At 32.3% G+C, this 18,578-nt stretch overlaps 1 protein-coding gene across 4 annotated transcripts in view; it reads left to right on the top strand.

The window, feature by feature from the left end:
- The window catches only part of LOC111041637 (guanylate cyclase 32E), an 83,277-nt gene extending 75,021 nt beyond the window's left edge, over positions 1–8,256 (top strand). For 2 of the 4 annotated variants that reach the window (XM_022325964.1, XM_022325965.1), the window contains 10 exons: positions 32–236; positions 1,307–1,520; positions 1,643–1,777; positions 1,955–2,067; positions 2,132–2,283; positions 2,367–2,465; positions 2,547–2,691; positions 3,056–3,154; positions 3,998–4,292; positions 6,734–8,256. In XM_022325964.1, coding sequence (XP_022181656.1) covers positions 32–236; positions 1,307–1,520; positions 1,643–1,777; positions 1,955–2,067; positions 2,132–2,283; positions 2,367–2,465; positions 2,547–2,691; positions 3,056–3,154; positions 3,998–4,292; positions 6,734–7,124 — 1,848 coding nt within the window. In that variant the 3' untranslated portion in view covers positions 7,125–8,256. The remainder of the gene's footprint in view (positions 1–31; positions 237–1,306; positions 1,521–1,642; positions 1,778–1,954; positions 2,068–2,131; positions 2,284–2,366; positions 2,466–2,546; positions 2,692–3,055; positions 3,155–3,997; positions 4,293–6,733) is intronic. The other 2 variants (XM_022325961.1, XM_022325963.1) reach the window with 1 other exon arrangement.
- The last annotated feature ends 10,322 nt before the right edge of the window (positions 8,257–18,578 follow it).

The following is an 18,578-nucleotide window of genomic DNA, read 5'->3' as shown; positions in this document are numbered from 1 at the left end:
ACTTTATTTTATGATTAATGATTGTGCACAGGGTATGTTGTATCTACACGATTCCCCATTAAGATACCATGGAAATTTGAAGTCGTCTAATTGCTTAGTGGATTCTCGTTGGGTGCTGAAGCTCACAGACTTTGGTCTTCAGGAGTTCAAAAAGGAATCCGAAGACTTTCCACATCATTTTCTACAGCACGACTTTCGACTTCAAAAGGACGACGAAGTGGATTGCAAGTGTGAAGGTATAATACGTATACAGAAAGTATATTATAAAATATCCATAATATAATATTATGTTTCTAAATTAAATTTTTTTATGTCACGACTGTCACTTCATACCACGTAGGTAACTACAAAATTGAAGACCGTTTAAGAAAGACAAAATATCAAATTTATTTTTCACCGAAAATAATAACAATCCAACTTTTTAGATTCTCAGATAAATAAATAAAGATTTTAATGTAGTTTGCAAATGATGTAATTTGTATTCAAACATAATTATTTTTCTTTTATAGTACTTAAGGGGTCAACTTGAGAGGTATTACGTAAAAATAATTTGGACACTAAGTATTGTAAGATTGAAATTTTATTCGTGTTGTTTAAACTAAAATGTTGTAGATAAGTGTAATTTTTGTTTATTTTAGTTTTATAAAAAATATGAATGTTTACGAGTTTATACTACAATAATATAATATAGACGAAAAACAAATTATATTTATGTCATTGACATACAAGTAAATTAAATTAGTAATTTATTGCGAGATTTATATATTTCTGGTCTATATGCCCAGTCAAAATTTAATTAATTATTGTTTATAATTTATTAATTAATATTATGATTTAGGGTCATAATATTTTTTAGTGTCTATAAACTATAGTATAGTAAAATATTATTGCAATAAATAAAATAAATTACAACTGCACGTACCTACCACATTTATATTTGAACAAAATGTACCACAATCTTTCAATACCTACAATAATAGGCTCAAAGTTTTTGTATAATTACTCATAAGCATAGTAGAATTATTATAATATATAACATTAGATACGTAATCTTCAAACTTTATTTAGTCTTTTTAAATAATTTGATGAATGTTGGATAATTATTATTCAGAATCAAATTAAATACGATATGTTTGTCTCTCAAAAACAATTTGAAATACTGTAGACCCGTGGTATTGCAGTGACAATCGCAATATATTTTTCGGGGTTATGATAAATGAATTACCCCAAAAAAAGTCTAAATACCTATCCTTCAATATTTTTCAAAATATATTCCTTTATAAATTCTCATGAAGCTTTCCTTTAGGACTTTTATACATCTCACCGGAGCTGTTGCGTTGCTACAACTCTTCTATTCAAATATCATTCGGGACTCAGAAAGGGGATGTGTATTCATTCTCTATTATTCTGTATGAATTGCATAGCCGTAAAGGTCCTTTTGGAGAGAACCACGGACTTGGGGTGTCAGATATTTTGAGAAAAATTATTTATTATCCACAAGATGGTTCAAATCCATTTAGGTAATATTTTATCTCTGATACTACCAACGTAATATAAAACCATATATTTTTATTTTATTCAAAAAATATAATTACGTTAATTCATGTGCAAGTATTAAACAAAACGTTCCGTTTGTATACAGACCACCATTGGAACTACTAGAAAATAACTTTGATTTTGTCAGAGACTGTTTAGAAGACTGTTGGGCAGAAAATCCAGACGATCGGCCAGATTTCAAGACCATCAGAGTTAAATTAAGGCCTATGCGAAAGGGAATGTAAGTTAGTTGAATACAATTTTTTTCGTATCATATAATACGTGTACTTAGCAAATGTATATATTTCAGTATGTTTGTGTAACATTTTGTTCATAATAAATTATCACAGCAAATATGTTTGATAAACCAAATTGTATAATATTTTATCTTACAAACACTGAAATACCTACGTTTTAGGAGACCAAATATTTTTGACAATATGATGGCAATGATGGAAAAGTATGCCAATAATTTAGAGGTATTAGTCGACGAACGAACCGACCAGCTTGTGGAGGAAAAGAAAAAAACGGGTAATATAATATTATTAAGTTTTTAAAAACGCATTTCACCCGACCGTCGCATTTTATACGACAGATGCACTGCTATACGAAATGTTGCCGAAGTACGTAGCTGAGCAATTAAAAAGAGGGCACAAAGTGCAAGCAGAAAATTTCGATTGCGTGACAATTTATTTCAGCGACATCGTTGGTTTTACATCAATGTCTGCAGAAAGCACTCCTTTTCAAGTATCTATATACGTTTTACCGCCGTCTCTCTGACTGAACGGAATGTACTCAACTTTCTTGTGTATTTATTTATTTTTTTTTAGGTGGTTGATTTTTTGAACGACCTATATACGTGCTTTGATTCGATAATAGAGAATTACGATGTTTACAAAGTAGAAACAATCGGAGACGCGTATATGGTGGTAAGCATTTCAATTTTCCCATACCTGTCGATTCACACGTATTTTATTATTTTTATATTGATTAACATTTTTCATTTTTAGGTTAGTGGTTTGCCTATTAAAAACGGCGACATGCATGCCGCAGAAATCGCTACCATGTCATTACACTTGCTGGAAGCCGTGAAGAAATTTCAAATTAGGCATAGGCCGTACGACAGCCTTAGGCTAAGAATTGGGATTCATTCCGGTTAGAACAGTAGTATAATATTACATTTTACAAAATAATTTGTATACTATGCTGCGCTTACCCGAATAAATATTTTATTTCTAAAGAAGTTAAACTTAAAAAAAATTGTTTTAAAAGTACGAATGTCCGTCTATTGTTTTTAGCCACTTTGAGTTTTTCTATTGTCTGCCTACTCGTAATACGAAAAATGAACATATTTTTTTTTAACAGTTACCATCTGACCAAAGTGGGGTCAATTATTAAGTTTCTTAAAATTACGTTTCGTTTATAGCTATATAATAGCGGATAATTTTTTAATTGTAGCAAAATTAAGGTATTTTAGGCAACTTAATAACATGGTTTTATTTCCTGTTTAATTATTAAGGTCCAGTCTGTGCCGGAGTCGTTGGTTTAAAAATGCCCAGATATTGTTTGTTTGGTGATACAGTAAATACTACCAGTCGAATGGAATCCACCGGACAAGGTGAGAGCTTTGGATTCATTATTATTATTTTCTAACCTAACGTTAATTGAATAACAATTGTAATAACTTTCTGCCATCCCGTGGTAAGTATTCCCCCGCACAGCAGTATAATATGTCGGACCCCAAAAAACAGCTGCTGTATGAAGAATTTTTTCCCCGGCTCGTATAACTTATTTTCTACTACAGCATACTGAGGTAGTTTTATTCCTAATACTTTTTAGTTCCAATCGTTCGTAAGGTTTTTTTTATACCGTATGATACTTTATGAATGTTTATTCATATTTTAAAAAAAAATACGTTCTTAATATACCCAAATTTTTATTTTTATTTTTTATTTATTATAAATAATGTCCGTGTCATAGAACTCTAAAATAGTAATAATATAGAGATCTAAAAGCTCTGAATTACGTGTACGGTGTTGCTTATATTTTCGTCGTCTACGAAAATATTCGAAATAATTAAATACGAACACTTATATTATTTATAACATAACATGACGTAGTTTTCTGAGGCGATATTGGGGTTACTATTTTTTTTTGTGGTTATTAATTGGTACATAATAAATAACACAATACCGAACAATATTCAAGTTAAAATTTTAATTTTTTAATGTTTTTTTTTTTTTGATGAGGTACGTTACCCTGTCGCCCACTGGTTGTAACATGGTTTCTTCAGCTCCGATGTGGTTCAAAATTTATTTTTTTGTGGTTTCAAATCGTTACATAATAAATAATTACATATTACCAAACAATATTAGAGTCAACATTTTTAAACCTCGGGATTTCAGTGTATTCACCTTTATATTGAATATAATATTGTAATCAACACGTTGTTGGTTTTCAGCTTTGAAAATCCACTGTTCGAACGAATGCCGGACTCTGTTGGAACGGCTGGGTGGTTATCAAACCGCCGAACGGGGATTGGTCGAGATGAAGGGCAAAGGCAACGTGCGCACATATTGGCTGGTGGGCGAGGACCACTTGCACCGGTTGAAGAGGGACGAATTCAGGGCCCAGCGACGGGAACAGCAAACAGGTAGCAAGCACCGCAAGTCTTCCAGACAACAGAAGAGCGCGAAGGATGGACCTCGGAGCTCGTTAAAGGTCCCGAAGACGACGATGAACGGACCTTTGTCCAGGTACGTTACATTATGCGCGTGCGCTGATTGTTTGTACCTATCATATTTTTTCACGTGCATTATATTTATTATATTATGGTGATGATACTACATTTCTATTCAAGGTATCTTTCCTACTTAATTTGTTTTAAAGACTTGAAAACTTAATTTTAAAATGTTGAAGTCAAAGTCTATCCCATCACTGTGAAACAAATCTTAGACTAAAATAGTTGGGTAGGTGATATAGTCTATTATTATTTATTATCTATTTTTTCCCCCTCAACTACTAGGTATAAACATTTTTCAGTTCGTGATATGTTATTTTTATTATGTTCGAATTAAAAAACTGGAATTTATGAATCTACTTGCAAAACACTGACAATTATTCTACAGAACATAAAACGCCATACTGGAATTGTGTAGTGACAACTGTTGTACGCGTAAAAATAGACAACATATACCGTTTTAAACAAGACACATAATAACTTTGTTATATTTTCTAGTATTTATGGTATTAGTTTTAAAGTTTACGATTTTACGCATCGATAAATTATAATATTATTATGAGAAGAAAATAATATTCGACGCTAAGGTCACACATATGGCTATAGAGTATTATTATTATATTGTTATTTGATTTACATTATTCATGTATTTGGTGCGGAAAGAGACGAGTGAGTTTGTATTATAAAATATAATATTACCAGCACTCAGCAAGCGAAAATATGATCGAGTGAAATCGGTACGGAGTTTTAATATAGTTTTGGCCAGGATTTTAACATGAAGTACACCTACTATAATAATATTTACTCGTACAGGGGTTTCCTGAAAATATAAGATTACGACTTTTTATGTAAGACATTTTTATGTTGACTGTTTTAAAAACATGGATTTACACTCGAATCAACCTCATATAGGCTCCATTAACAGATGCATCAATCATTTTGTTTGCCATTATTGGATTATTATTCCTTAGGAACCCTTCACGTGGAACACATGTTGGGTGATTTACTAACCACGATCGTAAATATTTGATGGTGAAGCTGGTTATAAAGTTGTAATGCTTCGATTACAATATTATAATGTGGCAGACCATAGTGTTGTGAGTAGTAACTATATACTCACCTACAACATAGAGGTGATTAATTGTTCAACTTAAAACTTTTTGGAAGATGAATAGACTATCTTACGTGAACAATAGGTACATTGTATTTTGTGGATAATTAAAATTTGAGTGGGCATTTTGAAAGTGTATACTGCAGTCGACGAAATTATATTATTAATTATCTAAGAGTTTATTCAAAAAATTATAACTTTTTAGAATTGAAGATAAAGTTCCAGACAACGTTCATGAACAATTCTTTCCATTTTATGTATACAATTTCATCTTAGGTAAAACAAATAAAATATATAGTTAATATTGTTTAATACGGATTATATTATAATAGCTTTTGGAAACTCGTAAATTTAACACCATTTATATTTTAAAGTTAATTTGTGTTCAACAGGTGTAAAACGATAAGGGTTTTTGTTTAGTGTCACAAAACGCATTAAAGTTTTCCATTAAAGCGCACACAATTTTTGGAAAAAAAAAATGAATAATTTTATCATTCAACGTACATCGTAAATAATCATTTTTTTCCAAACACTTGTATTATATTTTGTTCCATTTACCTATTAAATGAATAATTTATTAGTTTTTAACAAACTCTGTACACAGTAGGCGTACCTATGATAATAATAATATTATAAAAACCAACTCTATTAAGGTACTTACATCACAAATTTTCATTTACAATAAAAATTAAGTATATTGAATGAATAGGTCTTACATATTATATAATCTGCGTTATATTTGAAGGACCCTACACGAATATTAGTTGGGATATCGAGTGGCGTTTTACGGAGAACTAACATTTTTTTGTTTGTTATGAAGCTTAATATACGTTTCCATATAGTAATATACCTATCTAGTACATAGCTCATCTGATTTTTCAATAGGCAGTATGAAATACTCCGTACAGAGGCTTAGTCTGTAAGCCCCCGTGGAGCGGTAAACATCAAAAACATAATATTTTGTACAAAGACATTTTAATAAATGGACTGCTCAGCCCTATATCATATCTATTGGTTGTCAGGAGCCAACATTGCCAGGAAGAGACATTCAATACCTGTGCATATTATGACGGGACCTGAAGAGTACCTATGCTATCTTTTTCTATTAACGATGTTATGTTTGTTGTTAAACTTTGTTCTTTCTCTCTCACTATTGATGCGACTATATAGATATGGACCAAGAAGTGCTTCATATTTTTCTAATGTTATTGCCTTCCCCCTTCCCCATTTCCCGGGCCACTGTCCCACCGCTATCTGTCCATTAATACATTCTTTGTAGATCTGTGATTTTTAATGATAACTTCCATATCGGTGACTGTATACCTACCTTACTCGGTGTGATGCAGGTGTTGCAGTTTGGAGTCGCCGAAAAAGTTGCGGTTCGCGATGCACCACGACGACGGCACGCCGGTCAGGCGGCGGCCTTCGGGCGTTGCCGAGGAGGAGGACGAATACTGCTGCGACCGGCACCTGAGCGTGTCGTGCCCGTGCATAGATCATTTCGATCAGGACCCGTCGTCGGCCGGCAAACGTCCGACCAATTGCGGGACGTTGCTGCAGGCGCCGGCGGTCAGGGTCCCGGGGTTCCCGCGAGTCAACTCGGCGCCGGTCACGCCGATGGCGGCCGACTGTCTGGAGATGACGGCCGTGTCGTCGCTGTCCGCCATGGACGACGTCAACGAACCGTTGATCAAGTCGGACGACTACTGCAAGGACGGTGCGATAACGTTCGTGTGACCCGCGTGACGACCGCCGCCGGGGCCCAGGGAAGCCAAGGTGGGAGGGTCGATGCCCTTCGCACTCCCCAAACCCCGGCACGATTGCGGCGCGGAGGTGGTGAAAGTCATCGTTCCAGGAGTGGACGATGCGTTTTGATGGATCCATTCACTCGACTTTCGCATTCAAGCACATTTACTGGGTCTAGGAAACTATACTGCGCAGGACTGCTGTGAAAATGCGTCGCCGAGAGATTTAAAAGAATATCCACCGATGGCCGAACGGTTGTAATTTAATAACACAATAATATTATTATAACAGCTGTGTTTCCCTCTATAGACTGTCAACCCCCCCCCCCCCCTCGTGTACGGGTGTCGACACCATAAATCATTTTACCGCTGTAATAATACATTTTACTGTTGTAATAATAGCGTCGTCGCGATATTGTTGTCCCTGTTTACACATTAATTCCGCGGTCCCGCGATGACGGCACTACGACGGTAATCATTTGATTGTTATACTCGCATCGAGTCCGCGGAGACCGACCGCGATAATACTATACGGTATTGCCGTCGACGTCGTCGTTTTAATACATTACATTGTTCCGTCTTCATCGTTAATATAATATATTTTCATATTGTTATATTTAATAATTATTGAGCGGTTTGAGCGCGATCCGACCCGCAAAACCTAGGTATCCCATGTCCGTAGAGCAGGCGACGATCGTAAAATGATTAGGATACGTCTATCCTGGTCGATATGCACGGTGACCAGTACCTACGCACAATGTCAGTAGAACCCACGAACACTAATTCTTCGATTCAATGCACATATTACAATATGGAAATATTATGTTCATAAGCTTTAACGTTTGTGTTATATCATATTATCTAGAATAATTGTACACGTCCCGCAACATTCCAAATGTTTATATTTTAATATAAATATAAAATATAATATAATATAATAATTATACTATCATACTACAGTTTTTAATATTACATTAAAATAGTTATGATTTTAGTTATATTTAGTAAAATACATATTATGTAAAGTTTATAATTTATTATATAGTTTATATTTACTGTTAGTGTTTGATGGACATTTTTAAAGTCAAATATATATCACAATCAATCGAGATCGTACACTTTAGGTAATGGCCGTAAAAATGTCATTGTCGTCGTCCGTTATATTATAATTGTTTATTATAGACGATAAAAATAATAACTAAACTGTCCAAAAATTACTATTATTCTCTTAATATATGATACGAAATAAAAATATATACCGTACACGTATTTAAATATTGATGTATTTTTTTTCATGTATACAAATATTGCTTAAATGTGTTCACTCCTGAATCGCTCGAGTCTGTGATATTTGATCGGTGTTATTAATAGATTGTCCAAGCCTGCGGACTGTGAATCTCACTGTTTGAAGTGTGTTGCGCCGTTACGTCTAAACAGAAATGCCATACAGGTAGGCATGATATTATATCCTATTCACCATAGGATCATAAAATAATTTATATTATGTGAGCTTATATTATATACTTTCTCAGAGTGTTATATCCAAAGCCACGCTGAATGTATGATTATATTTTCTGTATTGTCACTTCTGCTCGGAGTCAAAACATACGCTAGTATATGATTATTGCACTACAGAACGCCGACCGAAAATTATGCATCGGCCAAATGTATAATAATAAACGTATAGAATTTTTATTATTTTTCGCAGAACATATTATTATTATAATAGTGTCCGAAAAAAGCAGAAATTTCATATAGATTCAAAAAGATGACCAAAAACATCATGTACACTGCAGCGCATTATTAAACCACCAAGCCGCCGAATATTTAAAATGTTTGCACGCGTTAATTTAATATTGCATAGAAGTCGGCGCGTTACAACGAAATCGAGTAACATGAAATTAAATTCACTGTACACTGTTTACACTTTAATGACATTACTAATATAATATGCACCACCGACGTTCATTTAAGTCATTTATTATGTGCGCACACCTACCTACATACTACTATACCTATAGGCATAAGACGAATCAGTTAAATACATATATATATATATGTACAGACTTTCAAAAGTAAAACGATTTTGTCAGCTGCAGTTTACGAGTCTCGCGATTATTCCATGGCGATGATATTATGTATGAAATACCCATGTATAATAATATTATGTACGCGGAAATATAACGCAACTGAAACGCTCTGCAATTTCTGGTAAACAATATTGTATTGATGATATTCGATTTGTAGACACGCAGGTACCTACACGACTGTTTTTATTCCTGCAGACGCAAAATATAAAAATAATAATAATATGTTGTGCTTTTGATGTCGTGTTCGGATAATATAGTTTGTATTTTCGGGCTGCTTGTAAATATTATGATATGTTTTTATTGCGTGAAGAGTCAATAACGTATTTCTCGATTCGTGTTAACAGTAGGTACAGAGATTGAAAATATCAATTCATCTATATTTTTTATACATATATATATACTGCATATCGAATCCTGAACGATATTAGAAACGCGCTAGGAATAAGTACAAAATAAAGACAATACGCTGTTATACTACCTACATATATATAGAATAGAACCTTTCCACCGAGATGAAATCCACAATTCTTCATTAATCACTTACCAACATCAACTCGTATATAATATTATACTTTATGTAGTAGGTACCTAACTAGTGTCCTAGTAATATAATAAAATATTTTCATTTTCCCAAAATGTAACAGCGGCTGAGGTTGACATAATATTCTACAATCAAGACTCAAGAGTGTAAAATATAAGCAGAAGATGAAAAATGGAAATGGTATGTTAAAATTAATTTTTTTTTTTGTAAAAAAGGTTCAATTACTAAAGTTTTTAGTTGAATGAGAAATGAATATATTAATATACCTAAACTGTGCATGATCGACATGTCCTTATTCATATTATGATAACATGTCTGGGGTGATTTAAAACAATTTGAGTTTTAATATGATATATTATTATAATATAGGCACTCTATTAAAATGTTTGTTACATTAAAAACAGAACTATTATATATTTCGGTGAAAATATTAATTTCTCTGGAAGCTTATGATTTTTTGTGAAATATGCCTTCTACAGGTTCTGTTGTAATTAGTTTTTTAAATTACTTTTTACACAGTTTAGGTACTAGTGCGTACTACGCTCTGAATACATTATGTAACACCAAAATAAATGAAAAATGTTAGCGGAATTGCATTTCGCGGGAGTTTGTGTACTATTTTGTATAATATTATGGCACTGGTAAACTTCATTTGGGTTAAACATTTCCACTTTGGACAGTAAATTGAATAATATGAATTTCACTAAAAATGTAATATATATTTGTTGTTCTACACCGTTATTATTATTTCTTCGTCTCCTGCCGATGTGCGATACGTCATTTTCATTTGCAAGTCGTTGGTTGTATTTTAACCAACACAATAACATAATAATATTTTTATCTGTGTGTATTGACTTCGAAACGTATCGAACTGCGCTTTGCCATTGACGGGCCGGTATGCTATTATATATTGCCGAAACTTTTCATTTAATTGCGAAACTTTACGATCCGGTGCCTTCTGTGGAATGTCTGCAGATATTATTATATTATAATGTATATATAGTATCACAATTGCGTGTACGATGATTGCGAACAAATAAATTAAACACAGTCAACAACGAGATCGTCTCAATTTCATTTTTGCCACGGAGTTAGGGGCTTTTAACGAATAATATATTTTAATTAAAGTGTCCGCGACTGCGTGCTAACCGCCATAGCACTTTATTACATTTTATTAGTCTGATTCGCTGACACAGAACTCGTTCTGTAATGAGTATGATTATTATAACTCGATGGTTATTGAAGTATTGTTCAAACGCTAAAAAAACATTACGGTATGATAAATTAAAATATATTACCGTCGGTTATTAAAAATATGCTTGTTAGGTATTTAACAATATTGGTTATAAGCGTTAAGTTACTGCAATTTATTGTTATATACATTTACAAAATATGATATTATTATTGTTCCAACAATATTCGGTTTATTTCAAACGAATATATGAGTTTTATTGGATCGAATACAATTTACAAAAAATTATTCTTTTTACTCGTTATTAATAAGCTAAGTATATAATAATAATAATAGGGTACACTTTAAATTAATTTGGTTTTATAAAATATTACCTGAAGAGCAACAGTATACGTAAGAATCTTAAGAAATCGATATCTTGCTACTGCGTAAAGTAAAAATAAACACTACAATGATCGTAAAATGTATTATTGAAAACGAGTTTAGCTGTTTAATTTGGATTGTAATCAATTTCTACAAAATGGAAAATATATGCGTTTTATATAAGTGTATATAAAACAAACAGAAATAAAGTGCATTTGGATTTCAAAAACGAATTAACGTGTGCTTCCAAACGCTAAGTATAGTACATTATTATTTGGTCGTGTTTTAAATTTGAATAGAAAAATGTTCAAGAAAATATTTCCTAGTAATATTTCTAATAAAAGAAATTGTTTTCAAAATATTGAATTTAATGTTTATAGACATCCTATGTGATTTCGTCATTTAATTAAATTAATTTTCTTTTTTTATAGAAACAAGACAATTTACGATGTGTGCACTTTTACACATAATAGAACACAATTGTAATCGAATTTGACGATTAATAGACAATGGACGGCGTGTATGGTTTAATGAAGAAATCACCAAAGAAAAAGTAAAACATGAATATGTAGGTCTTATCTTTTAAGTAGGATTTCATCATCAAATCTAAATATGAATGGTACATATCTTATTATATAATAACTTATATAAACTTACCCCGGAGTTACTTAATATTACGCCTAGGTACGTCGAAACTGAAATTATAAAAACTGCCTCGTTAAGTATAATTTATAATATTTACTCGCGAGATGGACTCTATATTTAAAAGTGATTCGTGTGTAGTTTTAGGCCAGGTAAGTACGTATTAAAAAAAAAAAAACACTTGTTGCTGCCGTTGTTTTCTTAGCCCCTCCGATTAGGGTCGTCAGAAACACATAATTTATTATATTATGTTACAGTAATATGATGAGTGATTCTTTTAACAGTTAGCATTCATCATCTCGAAATAATGATCGTTTTTGATAATATTTTATTTTCCTTACATCTGAACTTATAATTTAACATTTTTGAAGAAAAAATTATTGGTTTTTTTTTTAATTTATAAGGTTTTCACTCTTTCGACCGATAGTATTAATTTTTAATTTTATATTCCGAAGAAGAAGAATTTTTTGAATTTAAAAAGTTAATTTCCCAACGAGTAAAAAATAATTAATTAGTTATAATAGGTATACTTATAAAGTAAAGTATAAGTTTTTGAAATTTAGACGAACGGGGTATTGAAGCAACATTTTGCAGGGCATACCTGCGTGCTACTGATTTAATCATATCTATATACCTATGCTTTAAATACTTAAAACTAATTATCTACCGAGTAGATTCTACTCTTTTGAAGTTAGATATTTTTAATTCATCAGAGTTTTCAAAAACTTTAACACTTTTTAAGATAATTAGCGACCTGCATTTATTATATTGTATTTATTTTACTACAGTATAGTCAGCACCTACTACAGGCGAACTCCGACAAGACCGGCTCTTGTTATAATATTAATATATATACATGACGTATGAAGAGAATTTAGTTAAAAAATTATTATTTATTTGGCCCTTAATTTACCTACAATAGAAACACACACTACACACATAAAATACGATTCAGGTTTATCTTAGTTTTTATTCGGTACTAATTTGAAATTATATGGGCCAGTTAAAAGTACCACTATAGGAGTACACGAGATTGTTCCTCCTCCACCACGTCCTAAAATGTCATTTGCGCATGTGCCTATTGATATATTATTATTATGAATTGTGTTCATGAATTAATATGTACGTTATTGTGCTCGGCAGCTGGGGAAAATGTGCTCTCCGCGTCTCTGGTACTGGATAATAATAATTATATGTATACGAAAAGATTACCTTATTGTAATAATAATAATAATAATACGATCGAAATAATGATAGGTCAAAATGGTGTGTGGGTGTTTCAATATCTGTATGTGTGTTCCATAGTTGTATATATATGTAGGTTTTCCTTTTTAGGTTTCAATTTTTTATTCGTTTTTTTTTTATTTGTACAAAGTTTGTTTTGGATACCGTCTGATAATGGCGAATAGTAAAAATGTATTGTCATTGCTAAAAAATAAATAACCATAACACACACACACACACGAATCGATTTAATACTCTGTCGTTACTCGTTTTAAGGCTAAATGCTATTCGATTAGTCGAAGTAGAGCTATGAACTAGAAAACTATATCTCACTTGTTCAATGTTCGTCGATTTACCTAAATAGCAACATTACATTTAATTTGAAATACGTAAATCGATTCACTGAATTCAAGTTGGATATTCTCTACAGTCTACGTCTCAACAGCACACATACTATATGTAAAGGGAGAAACTGAAACGTATAGCACTAACACGAGTATGCACTACTTGTAGGTACCATCGTACCAGAACAACTGTTTAAATATAATTAAGAAAAAAATAGCTATTTTAGTGAACTTCTATAAAGCTTAAAAAAATATTTATAACATATTATTTAATAGAATTTAATGATGTACACGACTGCAAAAGCGTAATTTATTGCTCTGCAATCCAAATTGCTGGTGATGAAAAAAGATCTAGACAGACGATTCTCCACTATAATGTAGTACGTAAACTTTAATCATCGATTTTTGATTTGCCAATATGAAAAGGTTTTACCAAAAAGGTCAATGAACAATAACTGAATTCACCCTTTTGTATAGAGGTATATCTTATTCTTTTCTCTACATCCCAAGTCTGGTAAAAGTTCAAGGTTCTTAAAATAATATACTGTTCTTAAAGTTGGCGCTCTTGTAGCTTATTATGTCGGAAGAATGAAATGGAAACAAAGGAAACATATTTATGATGTTTCTAAATTTTACATAACTACATCTTTTGTCGGCGAATTTCTAAAAAGTCAAAGTTTAAAATAATAGTAAACTGCTGTGTAATATAACTATAGAGCTATATTATAATAACTACAATAATCCACTAATTATAACTTAGTGCTGAATGGTGCAGGACAGTGATCGATAATAGATTAAATTTAACACTTTGACCTGGAGGATGTAATACTGATACTGCATATAGGTACTACGTCTTTCACAAAAAAAAACACATAATGTTAAATAGGTTGCCGAAAGATATTGAATTGCGTGTATAAATACGTAGTTAATGCGGGTTGTCGTGGCTGCCAACCCTCGAGTAATTAAGAGGGACCAAATAACCGAAAAAAATATAAAACAATTATTTATGTACCTACCTGCAAGTGTGCAGTAGTGTTATTATTCAACAGAAAGAGAGGTTCTGGACCCCGAAATCACAACGATAGAACTGTCCCGAGCTGAACCGGCGGAGTGACAAATAGGGGCTTTGTGCGTATTAGGAGGTCATTTTTTTAACACGTCGTATGGGAAAAATTGTGTAACACCTGTGTGAAAAAAAAAAATGGATTCCGCGCACGTATTCCGTCGCTTTTGAATTTTCACTCCGATTTGCGAGCAAAGCGTAATATTACATATTATTATTTCTATAATAGTTGCTGGTCGTGTGATGTAAGAATACGATTTACGATATGTGCTATCAGATATGATGCCTTCTATTTCCCGTCCCTAATGTTGTCATTACATTTCGTCCTCGGCAGATGTGTTTCGCCGCCACACGACAACGTCGTATGCAGTTTGCTCGTGGACGTATAGTAATATATTATTTCGTATTTTATGTTATTATTATCGTTATATATATAGGCCATGCATATAGGTACGTTTTGGCTGCAGCAATCACGGAGAAAGATAGACGAGCCGACACGGAAAAATGTGCAATATTATAGCCGTGACGCGGAATGCCGAATATCGAGATATATTCGCCTGTGATAAAAGGTACCGCGTAGAATATATTATAATTGTTATTTAATAATAGATATCTTATAGTATTTTATGGCCGAATGGCGCTCGTGTGCCTGCAATTGTTTGCCTATACGTCGGTACAACTCGTTCACGCACAATAGATATAATATATATAATTATAATAACATCACTATTGGTGTCTCGTGTGCGATTTAGGCGTTATTATTACATATTATTGTGCTGTAAACACATAAAACTTGGATTGTCGTAGCTGCAGTTTTTTGCTCGAAATCGAGACGGACGCAAAAAAAGTTTCTCCCGTCGCACAGCCATATCGTTTTTTTTTTTTAAAAAAATAATACATTAATATTCTATAGGTAAAGGTACCCTATACGTCCCATCGGAAATTTGAGACCTTTCTTTCTGCAGTCGCCATGCTTCGAAAAACACCGCCCATAAACCGTGTAGGCAAGTGTTGTAATATTAAAGAGATGTATTTTTATGAGTTTGAGTTTTTGAGACTAGGAAATTATAGCGCATCACACCTGTAGCCGAGAACAAACTCCCCTGTGCATCCTCATATTTTTTCTCAGCACTCACAATATCTAATGGCATTTAGTAGAATATTCGATCGTAAGAAAATCGATAAATACTGTGTTTTTGCACTGTCGCAGTTCAGGCCTAGAAAGTCCTCCGCCTTGAAACCCTAACGACCTAACTTCTCCCGGAAGATACTACCTACCTATAATACGCATAGAATATATTATATTCATTATAATGAACACCGCTCACTGTGCACGAAAGTTACACTTGACCTACGACACCCGCCACGGGTGCACCAAGCGTATCGTATTATGGTATACTAGTTAATACCCGAACTTGGTTGCGTTTACATGTTTTTAAATTTTTTTGAACCTCGAGCTATCAATTTGACTACGATTTTATGAATTAAATAACAAACGTTTTTAGTGTCCGTTGTTGTAGATCCATTTAATGGTTTTCTCTTTTTTTTTTTTAAATTTTAAATTAGGTTATTTTTAAGAGCATTTTTGGCCATAAATACTGCAATATTCATTGGTCATAATATGTACAATACAGTTTAAATACGATAAATTAAAAACACATTGAATTCATATTTTTACCTTGCCTTAATACCACGAATTCATGATAAACAATATAAAATATATTATTCTTCGAAAGTTCGGTGTTAACATTAATTGATATCAAATGCGCCGAATATGAGCAGAAGATCATAGTAACATTTTAAACTATATTTAAAATAAATGTACGATCAATTTCAATGTAAAAATCAAAAACATGCTAATCTTAGAACAAACAATAAGATAGTGCGTATTTACTATTTTAGTGTTGTTTTTAGCAACATTTTTGTGTTTTAACATACCATCATGCATACTAAGTAGGTACATACTTTTAAAGAAATAAAAGTTATTTAAAATAAAACGAACAATTACCAAACCTTAACGTTCATCCGGCCATCTCATAATTTAGAGAATATCCATGAGAACTGCGATATAATAGCTTACGTAAACAACAAACTATTAAAGCGCACAAACTCTAGACCTCTCCACCGTTCTGCGATTTCTGTACATAAGTACTAGTAAAACCATCTAACATCAAAGAGATAGAGAATTTTCACGTTATGTCAAATTAATGCCAAAGCTCTCTTTTACGCATCCGACATAACGCTTTAGGTAGGTACCTATTCAATTTACACAAATAAATTATAATCTCCAATGTAAACTATACGTTGTGTGAGACTGCTGTACATACAATGTTTATACCTATAGTAATTATATTTATGCGTTTGATCCAAACTATCAATAACAATACCACCACAACCCGCGATTGTTATCAGCGGAAATTATACCTGGTAATCCTCCAAAATGCATAAAGCTGGGATCAATATTACCAGACAAAAAAAAAAAAAATGCATACATGTAGATATAGGTAATCAAAACGTGGTGTGCCTCAACTAAACAATTTTTTTTTTTGCTGGTTAAAAAAAGAATATTGTGAAACTATACTATTATAAAATATAATTTTACTGTTTAATAATAATTTATAATGTACCTACGAGTAGTTCTGAAATATTTTGCAAACAAATAATGAACAAAAAAAAATTGATACATATTTTTATATTCCGAGCGAAGCTGTCATGCATGTATTGATTTTACAGCGATGTGTGAATGTTTTTTTTTGTGTGTCTGGACTGTGCAGATAGTTTTTCTAGTTCTTTTTTTATTTGTTTGAATATCTATGGTTTCAGTAACTCAGGCCAGTTCCCCATAGATACAGAACTTAGTCCCCCTCTCCAAATCAAGTGTAAGTGATAAATTGTTATTATTTTTATTAAAAAACATAATTAAAATCTATACAGGTTTATTTACTATGAATTTACTTTTTTGTTATAATTTCAATAACAAATAATTCAGATGAAAAGGCAGTAGTGCTCCCAATAGGTTGATTTGGCAGGTGTCTATAGGTTAGCATACTTTTGACGTTTATTAGAAGTTTTTGGGACGGCGCAAGAGGAAATAAGTTTGACTTATCTGTGGTAGAGTGAGGTGTCGTGACTTTTTGCTAACTTATTTAGTATTTGAATTTTGAAGTGTTCCCGGAGATTATTATCTGTTAATTGTTATATATAGACCACGGGGAGGGGACAATTTGACGAAGACAAATGGACTAAAACGCCTGGAGCGTTCTAAGATTTAAGGGTTTGTCCGAACCCCTCGCTTGGATTCTATTTGACCAGGCGGGTCCTATTATGACCATATATAAATTGTGTGTTTGCGGGTGGTTTATAATTTATATCGGATAAGAGGACGAAGCAGGTGGAGTATGGAATTAGATGATTTTCGTTTAGGTTTAAGGTGAGGTGATATATTAATGATTTCAGCTGCAATTTAGAAAATAAAACCAGTACAGTAATTAATCATTTACGCGAAAATGTCTTCGTAAATTGTTCTTAAATAAATAAAACAAAACAAGTTTTTGACAATATTATGAGAGACTTTAGGTACTCTATCCACCAAAAAAACAAAAAAAAACAATATTGGCCTTTGCGCATATGAAATAAATTGTTTGCGTTACAATAATATGAACATAAATGATGAACGTAATAGTATGTCAATTTTCAACTGACTACTATTTACAGTGTCAAATAGTTTCTTAAGTAAAATACTACATTTAGAGATCCAATCAATTATTTTTGTACTTGGTTTCCGCTAGATAAAATATGTTATTGTTATTTTTAAGTGTTTTTGCAAATAAGAATATAAAATATAACTAATCATTAATAATATTTTGAATATTGTTATAACAACGTATTGGAAAAACTTAATTGTTTTAACACTTTTAACACTTTTAACCTAACCATTAGAATATTAAATGATTTATGTATTTTACAGGAGTTAGGTATGTCAAGTAT

This window comes from Myzus persicae, unplaced genomic scaffold (assembly GCF_001856785.1).
Source record: "Myzus persicae strain clone G006 unplaced genomic scaffold, MPER_G0061.0, whole genome shotgun sequence".
NCBI classification, from domain to species: Eukaryota; Metazoa; Arthropoda; class Insecta; order Hemiptera; family Aphididae; genus Myzus; species Myzus persicae.
The sequence above is the reverse complement of the archived record's forward strand: the minus strand, read 5'-3'. Positions and strand labels throughout refer to the sequence as shown.